The following is a 16,794-nucleotide window of genomic DNA, read 5'->3' as shown; positions in this document are numbered from 1 at the left end:
AGCCACCACCAGCAGGCTCCGATACGCCCGGTCCTGCCTGTCATCGCGTTACCCTGCATCGTTCAGACTTCCCGCTATTCTCCTCCCGGCCAGGCTCCTCCCCTCTCTTCCTTTCTCTCCCTTTCTGCTCATCCCTTACTCCCCCCCCCCCCCCTCTGGGAAGTGTGTCATTCCCGCATGCATCCAATATCTGCCATCCCAACAGGTCTCGACATGCTTTATTTTTAAACCGTCCTTGGAACCGAAGTGACTGAGCGCGAGAGACAGAGAAAGGAGAGAGAGAGAGAAGAGACAGAGAGTGAAAGAATGAGGGATACATAAGAAAAGAGAAGAGAGCCCCACAGGGGAGGTTTTTTTTTTTTTAAGTGGAGGAGTGGAGGTGGGAAGAGCAGTTATAGATCTCCTGTCCTGAACGCACGTCCGCCTGGCTCATATTCAGCTCTGCGTAACATGGCTCCTTTCAGACTGTGTTGGTTCAATAAGAACAAATAAGGCCAAGCATTAGCTATCAAATGTTATCGCTGCCAAGGAGCATACTGGTGGATGAGACTCATGCTAGTGTTTCATGAAGAATGTGACCCAAAATATAGTGGACTGGATAAGTTGGCACGTTCGTGGGGGGGGATGACTACAGGCTTTTTGTCGTTTTGACGTATTATTTTATCCTTATTTCTATTCTTTTCTCTCTCTCGCTTTCTCCCTCTCTCTCTCTCACTGCCTCCTTCCTCCTTCCCGTGCGCGCTTCTCCTCCGTCTCTCTGTTCCTCTGCTCCTTCCTCCTAGTTGACTTTGCTGGTGGCTATGGTGCAGAAGGATCTCCTGAAGTAGGCCAGTCAGCGGCAGGTGCCACACACATGCTCCGCAGCCCCGACTTACATGGAACGATTTAGGGCGCCCCAACCCGTCCCTGGGGCGAGCGAAATGGAGAGAATATGGGAGATAGAGAGAGAGAGAAAGAGAGAGACAGCAGCAGCAGCAGAAGAAGAAGAAGAAGAAGAAGAAGAAAAATACGATTAACTGAAAAGTTTAAAGGTGTGTTGCCCCAAATAGGACAGGAAATATGCTTTAAGCTTTTAAACCCAACTGCAGCTGAAAGACCCGTCAGGTGTACAGACCCCCTGCCCTCTGAACAGGACTTACACACAATTCTATGAAAACTTGCCAGCATTTCCCTATTTTTATATAAGAGATGTGTGTCTTTCCGTGTCCTCTACTATGTGACTGACACTCATGATTGCAAATAGCCTATTTAATGTGATAAAAAGTTCTTGGCCCACCAAGAGTGTAATGTAGAGCCAGCAATAAAATCCCAGCCGCCAGGCGACACGCTTTAGGAGCAGAGAGTGGAGGAGTGGCATTGCCAGCAGGTAGTTTGTCTGTTTTGCCCCAGAGCTGCTGTAAGCTGTCTAATTGTGTTTGGGATCTGTGTGATTGCAGTGTTGGACAGCAGCATGGACAAACACACCAGTCAGCTGTGACCCTGTACCTCTGCCAACCCTCTGCTGCACTGGCACACACATACACACTCTTTCTCACTCTCACACACACACAGTGCAATCTTCACTCAGAGTAGACGGAGACAGCCAGTTGGCTGGGGGTTTTTTTGGGGTTTTTTTTATGCACGTCTTATGTACTGTAGAACTTTTGCTTTGTGTGTTATCATCAGAAATGGGAAAATGTTCCCTGAGGTCCTCTGCACTGAAACGAGGTGAATCAATACTGTATGCAGTCCAGCTTCTGGTGAACCTCAGTTTAGTGTTAGTAGTAGAGATACTACCTCAAATGTTATGGCGGGGAACTCACTAAACCGGCTGGTATTCCACCTTTCCAGTGGTGGTTAAAAAAATCTAATTAAAGACCGAAAAAATAAACCAGTGCACTTCACTATGTAGGGAATAACGTGTCATTTGGGACGTGTCCTTCCGTTCTGCTCAGGTACACCATCCCTGCCAGATTTCTCCGCACATAAGCCATGTGTTCCACATTGCAGCGCCATGTCCCGTATTGCAGCTGCTTGACTGAGTCGTGTCCATATGCGCTTCAGAAGCCACGGCACGACCAAAGTCATAATGTCTTTGTTGCACTTGAAGTTGGGTGCTATTGGATCCGGCATGTAGAATGGGCAGGACCGGGCCGAGCGTGGCCCGTCAGGCTGGACGAGCTCTTCCTCCTCTTCCGCACAGCCTCACTCGGGCCGGGGCAACAGAAGCACGCACGTGTGTGCATACGGCAGACAGGCGTGAGAAGTCTTTATCTAATCTTTTCTTATCTAATCTTATTCTTTCGCTCCTTCCGTCCTTTTTTGTTTTAGCTTCCTGCTGTCCCCCTCCTCCTAGTCGTTTTCCTCCTCTCTTCCTCCTGCTGTCACCCCTTCCATTCTTTCTTTCTCTCTCTCTCTCTCTCTCTCTCTCTCTCTCTCTCTCACTGTGTGGGCTATCACTGACTGGTTGAGAGTGTTTAGTTTCTGGACATGAATGCTAAACGTGTCCTCTGCTCCACTCACAGACAGAGGGCATTAACTGCGGGAATAGCTAATCTGACCACCTGAGCTTTTTTCATGTCAGGCACACTCTCTCTCTCTCTCTCTCTCTCTCTCTCTCTCTCTCTCTCTCTCTCCATCCCTCTCTCTTTCTCTCTCTCCCTCTCTCTCTCTCTCTCTCTCTCTCTCTCTCCATCCCTCTCTCTTTCTCTCTCTCCCTCTCACACACGCTCACTCACTCCTCCTTCCCATTATCTTTCTCTTTGTCTGCTACTCTCTACGTCATCTTTCCTGTGCTCGCCATCTGCGCCGTCTCTCCCTCCTCACGTCTCGTCTCCAAGCCACGGTGGCCAGAGAGTGCCTTCGGTGCCTCCGTCCCCCGGGGGGCCAAGCCAGCAAGCCTCCTCAAAGATCTGGGGCTGCCCTTTGGGAAGATCTCTGAGCTGATGTGCTGATCTCACAGTCCTCCCCTATGGGGACCTTGACCACACACAGAACCCGAGGTTATCACAGTGATTGCAGTCATTATCATTACTCCTGGGAGGTTTATGCCACTTCATCTTTTCACACTTTATACAACTGGGGGAAAAAACATATGGATTTTTTTCGTCAGCACAAAGCCTCACTGCAACTGTGTGCATGAACACAGAAATTCCTTTCACTCATAAGACTCCGGGCGGCGAGCAGGCGTTTAGGGTGCCCGTAGACGGTAGCGGTAACGGTTTCCACCGTGGTAAAGGCTCAATGTCTCAGAGCATCGCAAGGGGGAGACAGGAGGCAGGCACTGTGGTTACGAGCGGAGACCGAAAGAAGGAGCTGTCCATTTCAGCACCACGGCACTCGGACGCACGGATTCAGCCGAAAATGTCCGCTTCTGTTTCTGATGCTGACTACGGCAATAAACTTTGTAGCTCTTTAAAAAAATGTAATTATCCGTATAAAGTTTATTCCCCCTTCTTGGACATAAATGTGAACACTGGGTTTGAATTGGTTTTTACACCGCTATTCTTTGTTAATAGGCCAAAGGTGTTATAGAAATGTGTTACCGAACAACTAAAAGTTAGAAGAAGAAAAAAAAAAACAAATCCAAAAGAATATTGTAGTAGAGCGCGAGAGGAGCAAAACGAAAGCACGTGCTGTCACTTGACTGCACGAAGCCCAATTTCACCCAATTTCAATTCTGCCACACACGGACAACACTATTTATTTCGCTCAAATGCTCGCGAACAGGGGGCTCGTGACGCATTCCCGTACTCCTCTGATTCGCACACTCCCACGTTCACGAGCGGTCCTCCTCCGGCGCGAGCCACGTCCACCCAGGAACGATATTAAAGTCTTTACCATCTAGCCTACCACGAGCGCCCGACGGGGTGCTCAATTCGGGGTGGCACACTCAGGCCCGTTCGTGGGCTATAAGCGAACGAGGATCATTTGGCATTGGTGCATACGGGACAAAATAAACTCCGACTGTACTCAAAAAGAGGAAAGAAGTGATAAAAAAAAATCCATTGCACAAAGCTGACCCTAATAACCGAAAGAGAGGCGACTGGCACCAACCGTCGCCCCCTCCCCGTCCTGCAAGCGCGCACGACCCGCGCTCTGGCGTAGTGCGCGCCGTGGATCTTCCTCTCTAGTCTGTCATTTTTTTTCATCCTCTGCCTCGCTCCGTCACCCCCTCCTCACCTCTCCACTTGTTTCACAGTGTACCGAAAGCGGGAGAGGCGGAAGGAGCGACGGTTGCTGGAATTTGTTTAGGACATTTTTCGCATTATTTTTTATATCCTTGCGTCGTGATTTTTGTTTTGCCTTGTTCTTAGTGTTAATCTTTTTTCTTTTTTTTTTTTTCTTTTTTTCTTTTCCTACTGCTGTTGTTGTACATGGCGCAAGGGCTCTGCATTCGTGTCGGTAATGGTTCCGGTACTGGGTGTGATATAACGGCTACGGATTTGGATAGACGGAGGAGAGCAGGGAGACTGGCGTGGAGCGGTTTCAGAAGCATACCGATCGGATCGTCCCCGTCTGCCCGGCTCCATGGCGAGTGATGGTCGGCTTGCCCTGTTGGATTCATCCCTCTCTCCACGGATCGTCGTCGGCGCGTCTCTCCCAAGTAGATTTTTATTTTCCGTGGCAACATTCGACGGAATAAGGGCCACATATGGAAACAGGGGACCAGAATTTTAGGAAAAAGGAAAAAAAAACAGCGGGGTTTTGTTCTTAATTTTACACGCTAATTTATTTGATAATTTGCTAGGCTCATAATGGATTCGTTTCCTTGATATTTGCCCATAAACGTAATGCTATCCTACCCAAGTATTTTACCATTTATTTATTGTAAATCCATCCGGGGACCTTTGAAATCTGTTTCAGTTAAGCTCGATGTTTGTGCATTTTAGCGTCCTTACCCTCATTTTTTCATCCACGGATATCTCCCCGTGTTTAGATTAATAGACGTGTAGAGCGATAGAGTCAATAGAGAGACAGAGGCATGCGTCGTCTTAACCGGGTAGGCTGAAACGTACCCTATTGGTTTGTCATTTTTGCCGTTGCCCTTATAACAAATGATAGCTCTCAGTCATTGCGATTGGAATAGCGACGGCGTTTGGGCTGCGCCACCAATCTGTTGGCCATAGGAGTCTCTTTTTACCCTTAACCTCTCATCATTCCCACAGTCCGTGGACGCATAGTAAGCACATGCCAACCATTATCCGAACAGAGGAGAATAGCAGTTGTGAGACACGTGCGTTAACTGGCTATTTCATTCCTCAGAAGGGCGAAACGCGTCGATTATCCCAACATTCACACGACTTTTCGTTCGTTTAAAAAAAAAAAGTCTGCTCGGATTATTGCTTTATTACGCGGAGCCTTTAAACCCCTCTACAATTTTAGGGACCTCTAGGTTTTTCTTAGTCATCAGTACTGTGATTTGTAGATATGAATATCCTACCAGCCCCACTTTTTATCATGGTTTTCATGAAGTAGCTCCACAGACCAGAGAGCCCCCATACCAGTCTTCCTGCTTCTGCTGGGTCCAGAGAGTGCCATAGCTGAATTCTTCACCTGAGTTCAGGTTTGACGTTTCCGCCAAAGCCAATCCTCCCGGCTCCCCTGAATCCACCTCCACGAAGGTGACCCATTTTCTGCCTTGCTGTGGTCCCTTCAATTTACAAATATTTACTTCCTGTACATCAAGAGGAAAGGGGGTTCCCCTTTCATAGAATGCGGCAACATGGGTCTCTTTGACCGCGGCGTTCAGATGCTACTGACCACGGTGGGTGCCTTTGCTGCCTTCAGCCTTATGACGATCGCGGTCGGCACGGACTACTGGCTGTACTCGCGAGGGGTCTGCAAAATAAAGACTAGCAATGAAAACGAGACCAGCAAGAAGAACGAAGAGGTCATGACACATTCGGGACTGTGGAGGACCTGCTGTTTGGAAGGTAGGAATGCCACAGCCCCCTCCGCACTACACCCCCCACCCAGCTCTGTCCCCCAAGCCTGGCTGGGATGGCGAATTTGCACGTAGGTGACGGTACCGTTTTCACGCGGGACAGCCCACTCGCTCCGCTCTGGTGTTCAATTAAGGATGTCTGACATCAGACTCAATCAGGGAAGGACAGACACGACTCTCATCAGATCATCGGGCGCAGGTGACACGGGCCAAGCTTGGCTGTCAGGACACCTGATGCTTCGCACAGACATGCACGCACACGCACACACACACACATACAGACACACACACACACACACACACACAGCAGGAGAGGGAGAGAGAGAGAGAGAGAGAGAGAGACAGAAGGGGGAGAAAGCATTCAGAAATTTCACCAGCTGTTCTGTTGTCTCGGGTTTTGCCTGACATCTGGACTGGTTCCTCAGCAGCTGGAGTGACCAGCTCTCGTCCTTCCAACCGGCAGCCGCTGAAGTAATGCTTCTCGCTCACAACTGGCCATTACTCTGTAAGGATGGCGTTTGATTGCTGATTCAGGCTTTCCGAGTGGTCACATTAGCAGGCCACACTGCCCTGAGTCAGTGAGATAGAAAGTGATCAAAGAAGAAGAGACTGTACAGAAGCCTTTAGGGCCTTCATGCACAAGGTTGTCCCATATAGGCTTCCATAGCTTTAGCCAAACACTTTTCAAGTTCTCATACGTGTAGTCTGTGGTGATAAAATAAGAACAGATGTTGAGATGTGTACTCTACCCACAGGCTTCAACAGCACATCTCCCCAGGAGACTCAAATACCCATAATGCTTCACAGGCGTCTTGCTGTGTACACCAGAGATTCTCCAAGCTCTGTCTGAGTCAGCGCTTTGTGTCATGGCCAATCTAGTCCTCGAGCATGTCTCTGTTCCATATAATTTCCATTGGTAATGGCCTGTCCTGTGCTAACTTATGGCCAGACCTGAATCGATAAGGCCTGACCCATGCTTTGCTCTTGGCCTAAACTGTGCTATTGCATTAATAGAGCACAGGCATCACGTGGGGTTTATAGGGGGGTGGGGGTGGGGTAGTCACCCCCTATAAACCCCACGTTCTCACATGTTCCAGAGGTTCTCATGTGTACTAGAAGGAAAAGCTGACCTTAAATAGCTTGGTGATGTGCTGCCTTAAAAACATGTTACAAAATATCAGCAAGGTTCAACAAAATCTTTAAAAAAATCTCTTTAAAGGGTATTTCAGGATTTATTAAGTGCCAATCATTGTCTTTCCTTATGTCCATTACATGCAATGTACTAAAGTCTTAGTAATAGTGTATTTACTACATGATGATGCAACACATTTATTAAGAAACTAATTGTTGATTCATTTTAATTGTATTATGACAGGAAAATTATGAATCAATTATTCGAAAAAGAAAAAACTTAAATATAAAGCATTTCAATGGCTGCCTAAAATTTACAGTAAATTGCAATCAGTGTCATCCAACACACTTGATTTGTTTGGTTTACTTATTATATGTTTAACTCTCGTGAGTGATTTTCTCTTCACGCGTGAGAGCTCTGTGTATGGGACTTTCCTTGCTTTTCTGCTGATGGTGTGTGAATGGGTGTGAAGTGTGTGTGGTGGCATGCTCCCTTCAGCTTTTTCAGTGTGTGCTGTGATTCCTATTTGTGTTCTGTAATAGTTTGACCATATTTTGCTGCTGTATCATTCTGACAGCTGGAGACAGAGAGAGAGACAGAGAGAGAGACACAGACAGAGAGAGAGAGAGAGAGAGAGAGAGAGGGAAGAAAAGAATGCTATGTCACTTTGTGATTGACTGTCCATGAGAAGCAGATGCATTAGGTGTGCGAGTGTGTGTGAAGGAGGCGGAGCTCAAGCATGCTCCGGATCAACGTCCAGAAGCCACTCCTCCTTTTGGATTCCTGCCGAGCCGACTGCTGGACATTCAGCTTGCCAGCTGAAACACACCCATTCCTTCTTTTTCCAAGATCTTTTTCCAGTCGTTTTTCCTGTACATCTGCCGAGGGAGTCGGCATGAACGCAAGCTGACCCGTGTCCCAGCCACCCCTGGTGTGATGTGAATGGATATGGGCCAGCTTAACCAGTTTCTGTACATGCACACGTGTGTGTATGTGTGTGTGTGTGTGTGTGTGTGTGTGTGTGTGTGTGTGTGTGTGTGTGTGTGAGAGAGAGAGAGAGAGAGAGGGAGAGAGAGAAGAGGCCTATTGAGCAGACCGTGGTAGCCATCAGAAGCAGCTGGTTCTGAGAGAGGATGTGCTTTGGTTTTGCCTTTGTGTGAACTGTAGGTGTGGAAACCCCTCCCCTCACATCAGTCTCATTGCTCTTTGTGTGTGTGTGTGTGTGTGTGTGTGTGTGTGTGTGTATGTGTGTGTGTGCATGCCATAGTCTGAGTGGTTGCCATGTCAGGCCATTTCTGTGAGTTGCTGTGTGCACCTGTCTAGACAGAGTAGATGTGTGTGTGTGTGTGTGTGTCTGGATACAGCCATAATGTGATTTATAATCCTTCTGTTTTAGGGGTTCAAAATCTCTCTGTTGATGCTGAGTTCTGTGCCAGGCTAATGTATGTTGGCCAGTTTCAGTATTAGTATTTAGTATTGCATTGCTAGTGTGCCTCACTTTTGCCAAGTTCGTGTGATACGTGAGCGTATGTGTGTGTGTGTGTGTGTGTGTGTGTGTGTGTGTGGTCTCATTCTGTTTTAGCCCTCTCAGATTGTGAACAGCTGCTTAAAACAAAGGTAGTCATTGTTTAACTCTGCTGTGAATTGCCCTGGCTGGCTTGAATACGGGATGCCTAAAGAAGCAAACCAACATGCTTTTAATCCTGTTCAGTGCACATAACCAATGAAGCACCTGTCCGAAAGCGAAGACACGTTTTACCGGCCTCTGGCTGTCCACACGTGTGTTGTAAAAGTTTCGGGGGGTTCAGAGCGTGTTATCTCAAGCTGATCCACACAGATGGTGTGACTTCATTTCCTTGACTCTGTTTTCTCCTCCCTCCTCTCTCCTCCTCTCCTCTCTCTCTCTCTCTCTCTCTCTCTCTCTTTCTCGCTCTTTCTTGCACCCTGTGTTCGGCATCCTTCCATCACGCCTCGCTCTGTGCCCACAGCTGTGGCGAGGTCCACGGCTGAAGCACTGATGGAGATGAATGGAGGCGATTAGCGTCCTGCAGGGACGCACCTGCCTGGGCCAGATCCCCCATCCTGCTTGGAGCGGACGGCACGGGGCACCAGCCAGTCGGGCAGGCCCTGCTGGAGGAGGCGGGCTTCATGGGCAGAGCAGTGGGTACCGGCTGCTGCAGAGGGGTCTCGTGGCGGAGCTGGGCCTCGGGGCCTGATGGTGCAGGTGACCCACAGTGCAGCTCCACAGATGGACACATCATTCATCTCCTTCAGTCAGAGGGACGTGGGCTGGTGGGTTTTGCAGTGACCAAGCGTAACAGTGTGACGCTCCTCCACGAGCTCCTGTCGCTCACCTGGAAGAGGTGTTAAACGCTAGTTTCATGGGTTCGATTCCTGCCGAGCACATATTCTGACCGCAGTGGTATACATGTAAGGCATATACCCAATATATAGGCTTTGTACAGACTCCAAGGAGTCCCAAATCAAGCATCTGCTCTGTTGCTTTCCAGTGTAAGGGACTCTGAGCCCCTCTGGGCTGAGAATAAATCCCCATACTGTAGCAGACTTCCAGAGCACCAGTGTGGGGTGACACTGTGCTCATGGCATGGCTGCCTTTACGCTTGCTTTGCAAACCAAGCCGTTAGCGCTACATCTGACGCTCGCAGCTGACAGACTGGCTGGAGGGCGCACGGGTGAGTTCGCGGGCGCTTCCCATGTCACAGCGACTTAGGGGAAGAAGGCGGCAGGGCATCCAGATAAAGGCTGGTGCGACGACGGGCTGGCCGCTAGCCGTCGGAGGGGGCAGATAAGGCAAAGCAAAAGGTGTTAGTTTTGAGCTTGTATCTGTATGTCATTTTGAGTAGACTAAGTGTTTCTATAACTCGTGTGTGTGTGTATGCATGTGTGTGTGTGTGTGTGTGTGTGTGCACGCATGACTATAGCATATGCACTCTAGAGTGGGATTGGTACAGCACAGTGATCTGATAAGGATCACGGACAGCCGTGTGCAAGTCTGCCTAATGACTCAGACCCATTCTGGCTTTAGTCTGTTATTATAACACTTCTTAACTATATTTAACTATACGCACATAAAGATAATCAGATAAATACACTGATGTACTCCATATGCACACGCATGCACAGAACTGCGCGCGTTTGACTTCACTATACAAGGCAGAAGGACTAGCACTTAACCTACATTACAGTATCACGCTAGCGCTGGTTGAAGCACCATTTATGAACAGCTGCAACAGTGTCAGTAGAACACAGATAAGAGAAACAGCTGTTGGTTTCAGCACCAAATCAGTCCCCTCTGAAAAAGCTCCGTGTTTACCTTTGATGTGGCTCACGGATCGAAGTCTTGCAGCAGTTGAGGAGGTGGAGGTGATGGTAGCTGCGCGGTTAAGGTATGTGACGAGGAGTCAGAAGGTTGCCAGTTCACGCCCCACCACTGCCAAGCTGCCACTGTTTGGCCCCTGAGCAAGACCCTTAACCCTCAAACGGTATTCAGTCATAATTGTAAGTTGCTTCAGATGAAGGTGTCAGCTAAATTCTGTAAGAAGGTCTTGAAGCCATTTAGCCTGGTTATTTGGGTGGGGGGATGTGTGTGGTTAAATAAAGGAACCCAAACACTCTAGTGCCTGGGCAGCAGTGATGTGTGTGAGGGTTTGGACTAGTTAGCAGAGCATGTGGGGCTCAAATCCAGGGTCTGCAGCATTCGACATATCCTCTCCTTTATTTCTATTATCTTACGATCTATCTTTATCTCATAGGGTGTGTGCTTGTGTGTGTGTGTGTGCAGGTATATGTGTGCATGCACCTAACCACATGATGCATCTACTGCAGCACTACAGTGGCCAGAGGAAGGTGTTCTGCAACTGCTTAGAGCCTTTGTAGCTTTCAGCTACAATTGCTGCTGTTGCTGGTGACTGGCACCTGGCAGGGGGTCTCGGAGTTGCAGTGGTCCCCAGCGGATATGCGTAGTCCTACAGTGTGGACTCACCCAGATATTAGCCAACCACTACCCCATTGCTTTGGCAGATAATCAGATAGGAATTGGCAGCTGTGTCGGGCAACCCTTGCCACCGGAAACCATCCTCTCACCGCGCAGATGTGCTACTGGGGACTGGACCCCCTGCGGCACTCAAAAATCTCATTTGCACAGCATTGCACTTCCATCTTGGTGACAAATGCCTGGCGCCAGGCTTGCAAAGCTGGCAATGGGGTGCCAGGGGATGGAGGCAGGTTTGAAAGAGCTGGAGGCCCCTAATCAGTCCCCTGCTTGCCAGAGACAGGGTATACGCTGGCTAGCAGCATGGACACGGACATGGAAGCTGCTTTCAGCAGAGGCCCCTGCGTCTGAGCATCCATATTTAGGGCGTGTGTTACTCGTCCTCTGCTGGGCAAGGGGCTGGAAAAGTTGGCCCCAAAAATTCTGTTCACTGCTGGATGCTGTCACCGCACCTAACAGGACAGTCTGCAGGTGAAATACGAGAACAATAAAACTTGAAACTGGCAACCTGGAAGGCGGGAATCTCTTGGACTCTTTCGGCGCTGAGATGCTGAGGTGCTACACCATCAACATCTCTGCTCTGAGTGAGACCAGGCTCTTGGGTAAAGGGTTCCTGGCAAGGATGGCCTCTGGTTGGACAGCATCTTCATGGGCTGGGGTTTGCAAGCAGCGGCACGGTTCTCCAAAGCGTGACCGAAACACCAACAGGCATCACTGAAAGTCCAATGTCTCTCTGCATCTCTCTAAATAGGAAGATCTCTGCTACTTTTCTCAATATCTTTGCACCGAATCCACCTTCTGAGAATGAGAGTAAGTACTGCTTCTAACAGGCGCTAGATGGAGCACTTTGACGAATCCCCAAGAATGATGAGATGAGATTCTGTCTCGGTGGGGAAGGACAGCACTTGGACGTGGTGTTTGCAGTTGATTACATCATAGTATGAGACACTGCTCTGATTAATGTCCTTATGACCTGCACCATGAGCGGTTTAGAATGTTGGACTGACCATCACATGACGGCGGCCAAACTGTGCATGACAGCATGTCCACCTTCCCAGGTGCACAAGGCTGGCAAAAGGATGTGCAATTGACATCATAGCTAGTAGAAATGCAGGCTGAAATATATATGGGCCGAAGAATCGCTCGCTCACACCCCTAAAATCAGCAGATGGCCTGTCGCTTTTTTAAAGCCCAAACAACCATCCTGCTTTTTTATAGATCACTCCATCTTCGATGGATTACCCATCAGCATCTCTCCCTGCCCTCGGTCAGCCTCCAAATTTCCTCAAGGTTCGGACAGCTGTTTACCCTCTCTGGAACGATAAATCCCCTGGCGCTGACAGCCATCTTGGCGAGCTGCAGATGTTGGGAGGGGGGTCCCTCTGCCCGTCAGCACTCCACCAAGGTCAGGGGACACGAAGACCTGCCCCAACCGTGGAGGGGTGCAAATGTCATCACCGGTTGCAAAAAGGAACGGGGTATAGCAGCTTGCGGCCATGGCAGAGGAATGTCCCTTGTGCCTGTAGCGAAGTCCTACTAAAGATTATACTGCAGAGATGAATCAGTGTCACAAGTGTGAAAAAAAAACAAAACGAAAACAGGAGTGTGATTGTCAATGACTGTTTGGTCTTTGGCCCTTTTCCTTCTCTTTTTTGGATCTGTTTCTCTGTTGCTTTCGCTTTCCTCTCCCCATTTTACCTGTCTTCCTGTCTGTCCCTCTGAGTCAGTAAGCTTCCTTACTCCGCTGCGTTGGGATGGCGCAGGTGGGCCAGGAGCAGTTTCTGGGGCGTGAGGCAAGGCTCTGTGATGCTTAAGTTTGGCTGGTCAACATCGTGATGGGATGACGGCTCGTGGGACCATCAGTCTGACCCCGTAAGGGGAAGGCGTGAGTTTGCGCCTGTTCTTTGGAACATCTTATTCCTGTGCTCCTCCCATCTCCTCCAAAGGGAGCTGGAGGAAAGCGGAGGTGTTGCAGTGGACTTCAGACTAAATGGGATTCTGTTCAACGTCAGGAGAACTTCGTGCTATCGCCGAGTTGTTCAAACTCTTGTGGCTCACTCTCCACAGGATCTTACATCCATCCGTACTGCGGCGGTTCACACCTATAGTTGGCCGGGGCTGCCTCTAAACACTTCCACAACAGAGGTCGTCTGTTGCTGAAGTTCTGGAACACCGCATATGCTGCCTACTTTCATAATCGACCAGAAACTTGCAATAGTTCCATAGTTTAAATAAATGGGCAACTCCTGTCCAGCTGTGAGCTGTGACATGGGTCACTTCTATCTGTAGGAAAGGTGCAGGAGGGTGTCAATGGACATAAAAGGGCACACAAACAAAAGCAAACAATCCAAACCAAAGGAGAGATTAACGGCAAACACGGGAGAGGAAAAGGAGAAGACGTAAACGCAAGCCAGAGCAAACCCAACGCGAAGAGCACAAACAGCCAAGAAACAAGGTACACAAAACACGGGGCTTAAATATACTAACAAAGAAACAAAGTAGGGACAGGTGAAGCCAATTAATCAAGACAGGGAACGAAACAAGGATGCAGAATATAAAGTAACCAAAACGAGGAAGCACGTGGAAACCGGGTCACCTGGCTACCACGACGTCAGGGGGAGGAGCGAAACCATAACACTATAACACCATGTTGCTTGAGCGATTCCACACAGAGAACTTACAGCATCTCCTGGGCATCAGCTGGTGGGACCGTGCGCCTCACATGGAGATCTTTGCGAGGACTAACTGCAGAAACATTGAATACCCAGCATCAACTTCACTGGCATGTTATTAGGATACTCCAGAAGAGACTGCCCCCCCCCCCCCCCCAGTGCACTCTGTGGTCATTCACAGCATGGCAGGTGCTCGGCAGGTGGGCAGAAGAAAAGATATTAATACCAGGTGAAGTGAAAGAGCAGAAAAGGGTGAAATATAAACCAGAGAGTCCAGAGGGCACTGCTGCTAACTGTAATGCATGGAGTCAGCTTATCCTGCGAGGGACTTGCATCATGAGGAGAGCAGAATGGCAATGAGACCATGGGTGCGCCCACCACTAGAGTGGATGTCGACGGACAGCAAGTAAGCAAGCAAGCATGTGCGTGTGTGTGTGTGTGTGTGTGTGTGTGTGTGTACTCAGAGGGCAGTCTGTCAAATGGTACGTGCAGCCCCTCATCAAAACTTATGTTTACATCAGCGAGAACAACACCACTGCCTTACATGCTCTGCTGGAACAGGACATCAATCACACACACACACACACACACACAATTACACCAGTGCTAGCTGTCTGTCACCCCCCCCCCCCCCCCCCCAGCCTTTTTTATTGGAAAGAACACAAACTAATCAAACAACTGATCATCCCAACCAATCACAACCTTTCACAGTGTTACAGGTGCACATGACCATATGAACCCATAGATACATGTACCTAATAAAGTTTCAATTTAAAAATGGTGGTTTCTGATACACACCCAGTGTAAAGCCAGCTGCATCAGTGTGTCTGTGGGGAATGTTTTCAGGTCATCAAAATATGACAGAAGTGATGGACAAGTATTATAGAATTTCAGTACTAATCCCCGAAGGGTGAATTAAATTTTCTCTAGCTGTAAAAAAAAAAGGCATCATGTCTTCTAATAGCAGTAAGATTACAGGGGCATCAAGAGATTTCCAGCGCAGTAAAATCCTCCAACGATCTAGGAGAGAGGAGAAAGCTAAGATAGCTTAATTGTTTCGATGAAAACAGATTAGCATTGCTGAGGATTTCAGATATGGCTGTGTCTGCCGATGGCTGTAACTGAATCAGTATTGTTGAGATTACTTTAAAAATACAGCCAGAACCCAGTTAGTTTGGCACAAGTCCAAAACACATGTGTCAGGTTAGTTGGAGGCTGTGCATGTCACATTCTTCTGTATTCTCTGGATAAATCTGTGATCATTTCAGTTTACATAAATGAATCCTATGTAGGCTACTGCATTAAACTGTACCGATCTTAAACAGGCACATGAAAAAGAGTGATTGATATGAGCTAAAGCCCTCTCTCACTGGTACGTGGAAAATGCAGTTTGGGGCTTCTTCTCCCAGACTAATTTAATTTGATCTATAGTGGCACATTCCATTGTCGTAACTTGAAATTACAGGATTATTAAAAAGTTGTTCCAGCTTTGACTTAGGAAGAAAACAAAGGAAACGAGGACAACTGAGTCTGAATAAAACAACACGTCTGGGAGCAGAGGAAGACGTTAAGATGGTGTGAGCCAAATTTAGCTGATAACATCTCAGAGCTCCTAAAAGGTTTTGTCTATATTGAGATCAGTACATTTGCCAGCAAGGGTAGAGTGTTCTGGGTGTAGATTAGAAAATATCGAACAGGTAACATTTACTCTTAGACATCTGAAGCCAGATTTGGAGATGTAAAAACAGCTTTAATTGGGTTTAATTAACAGGGGTGTCTTGCTGATAGTGTAGCATTCACTTTTGGTTAAATTTATATATTTATTCAGAAAACGTGACAATTTTCTTTAATTTCTATATAAAGTCTATCATTTCAATATAAAGTCAATCATTGTTATATAAAGTCTATACTTTCTGGAATGGGAGTAACTGGGTCACTAAAACAAAGCAACAGGTAATCAGAATTACGTGACAATTTGAGGTCCACGATGGATGTGTCTAATGGTTGGTGATGTTTTAAGTCCAACAATAAGAGTTCAGTTGCTAGTGAGAACAAGACAGGAGAGAGGGTCAACCTTGTTGGGCGCCATTCCAGGGTGGAAGTTAAGGAGTGTTGCTTGTTGGCACAAATACACGCTAAGGGCAACCCATAAAGAAATCAACTCTATGAGATGAATAATTCATCAAAACTGACGATCCTTCATAAAGCCAGGTTGGTCTTTTGAGATAACTTTTGTTAAAGCAAGTTCCAGGGTTACTTTTTGCCAATATTTTTACATCAATTCAAATCAATAAAAGTTTTACATCAATACATTGAAAAGAGAGGTTAGACAATATGAACTGCAGCTTGTGGATTCTTTGCCTGGTGTTAATAGAAGTGAGATGGAGGTTTGAGTTGTTGTTTGAGGCAGAGTCTTCAAAAAGTGGTGAGGCCAACTTTTACTAAGAATTTCCATCCAGACCTGCTGAGCAACCATTTTGCATAATCTTAACAGAGTTTAGAATTTCCTGTAGTGAGTTTTTTCAATTCAGAATTAGATCATCACAAATTTTTGGGACAGTTAAACTTTCAATAAAGTCATTCATTACAGATATATTATTGGGGCTTCTGATGTATATAATTTATTGTAGAAGTAACAGAATATAATATTAATTAAATAAGAATACATTAGATTATTTAATTGATCCATTCGGTCCCTTCTCATTCCATGGGACAAGTGCAGTGTACTTATTAGCCATGGTCAAAACTTAAAAATATGACACACAAAAGAAATGCTAAAGGCATAAACAGACAGCAGTATAGTAGTCGCGACAAAATTAATCAGACAATATACCAGAAGATATCTAACGTCTTTGAAGGCCGCTGGTTCCCAGCCTATTTCAGAGGCTCCTTTTGGATAAACCTCAGTCTAAAACCTCTGAAAAAATGCAACCATAATTGTCTCACCCCCCGAGTCACATTGAGATCTCCTTCCTAACTGAGATGAACAGCAGGTACAGTGAGGAGCTTAACATCCTGTGATAATCCTTTCCTTTCTACATCTTGTATCTCC

The 16,794-nt window shown here is 47.4% G+C and overlaps 1 protein-coding gene across 1 annotated transcript in view; it reads left to right on the top strand.

Moving 5' to 3' along the window:
- The first annotated feature begins 4,119 nt into the window (after positions 1-4,119).
- Positions 4,120-16,794, top strand: part of cacng2b (calcium channel, voltage-dependent, gamma subunit 2b) — a 35,596-nt gene continuing 22,921 nt past the window's right edge. The window contains exon 1 of the mRNA XM_027014803.3: positions 4,120-5,915. Within this exon, the coding sequence (XP_026870604.2) occupies positions 5,705-5,915 (211 nt within the window). The 5' untranslated portion in view covers positions 4,120-5,704. The remainder of the gene's footprint in view (positions 5,916-16,794) is intronic.

Source organism: Electrophorus electricus, chromosome 3, assembly GCF_041902795.1.
Source record: "Electrophorus electricus isolate QZ-2024a chromosome 3, ASM4190279v1, whole genome shotgun sequence".
NCBI classification, from domain to species: Eukaryota; Metazoa; Chordata; class Actinopteri; order Gymnotiformes; family Gymnotidae; genus Electrophorus; species Electrophorus electricus.
Note: the sequence above shows the minus strand (reverse complement) of the source record. Positions and strands in the feature narration are given on the sequence as shown.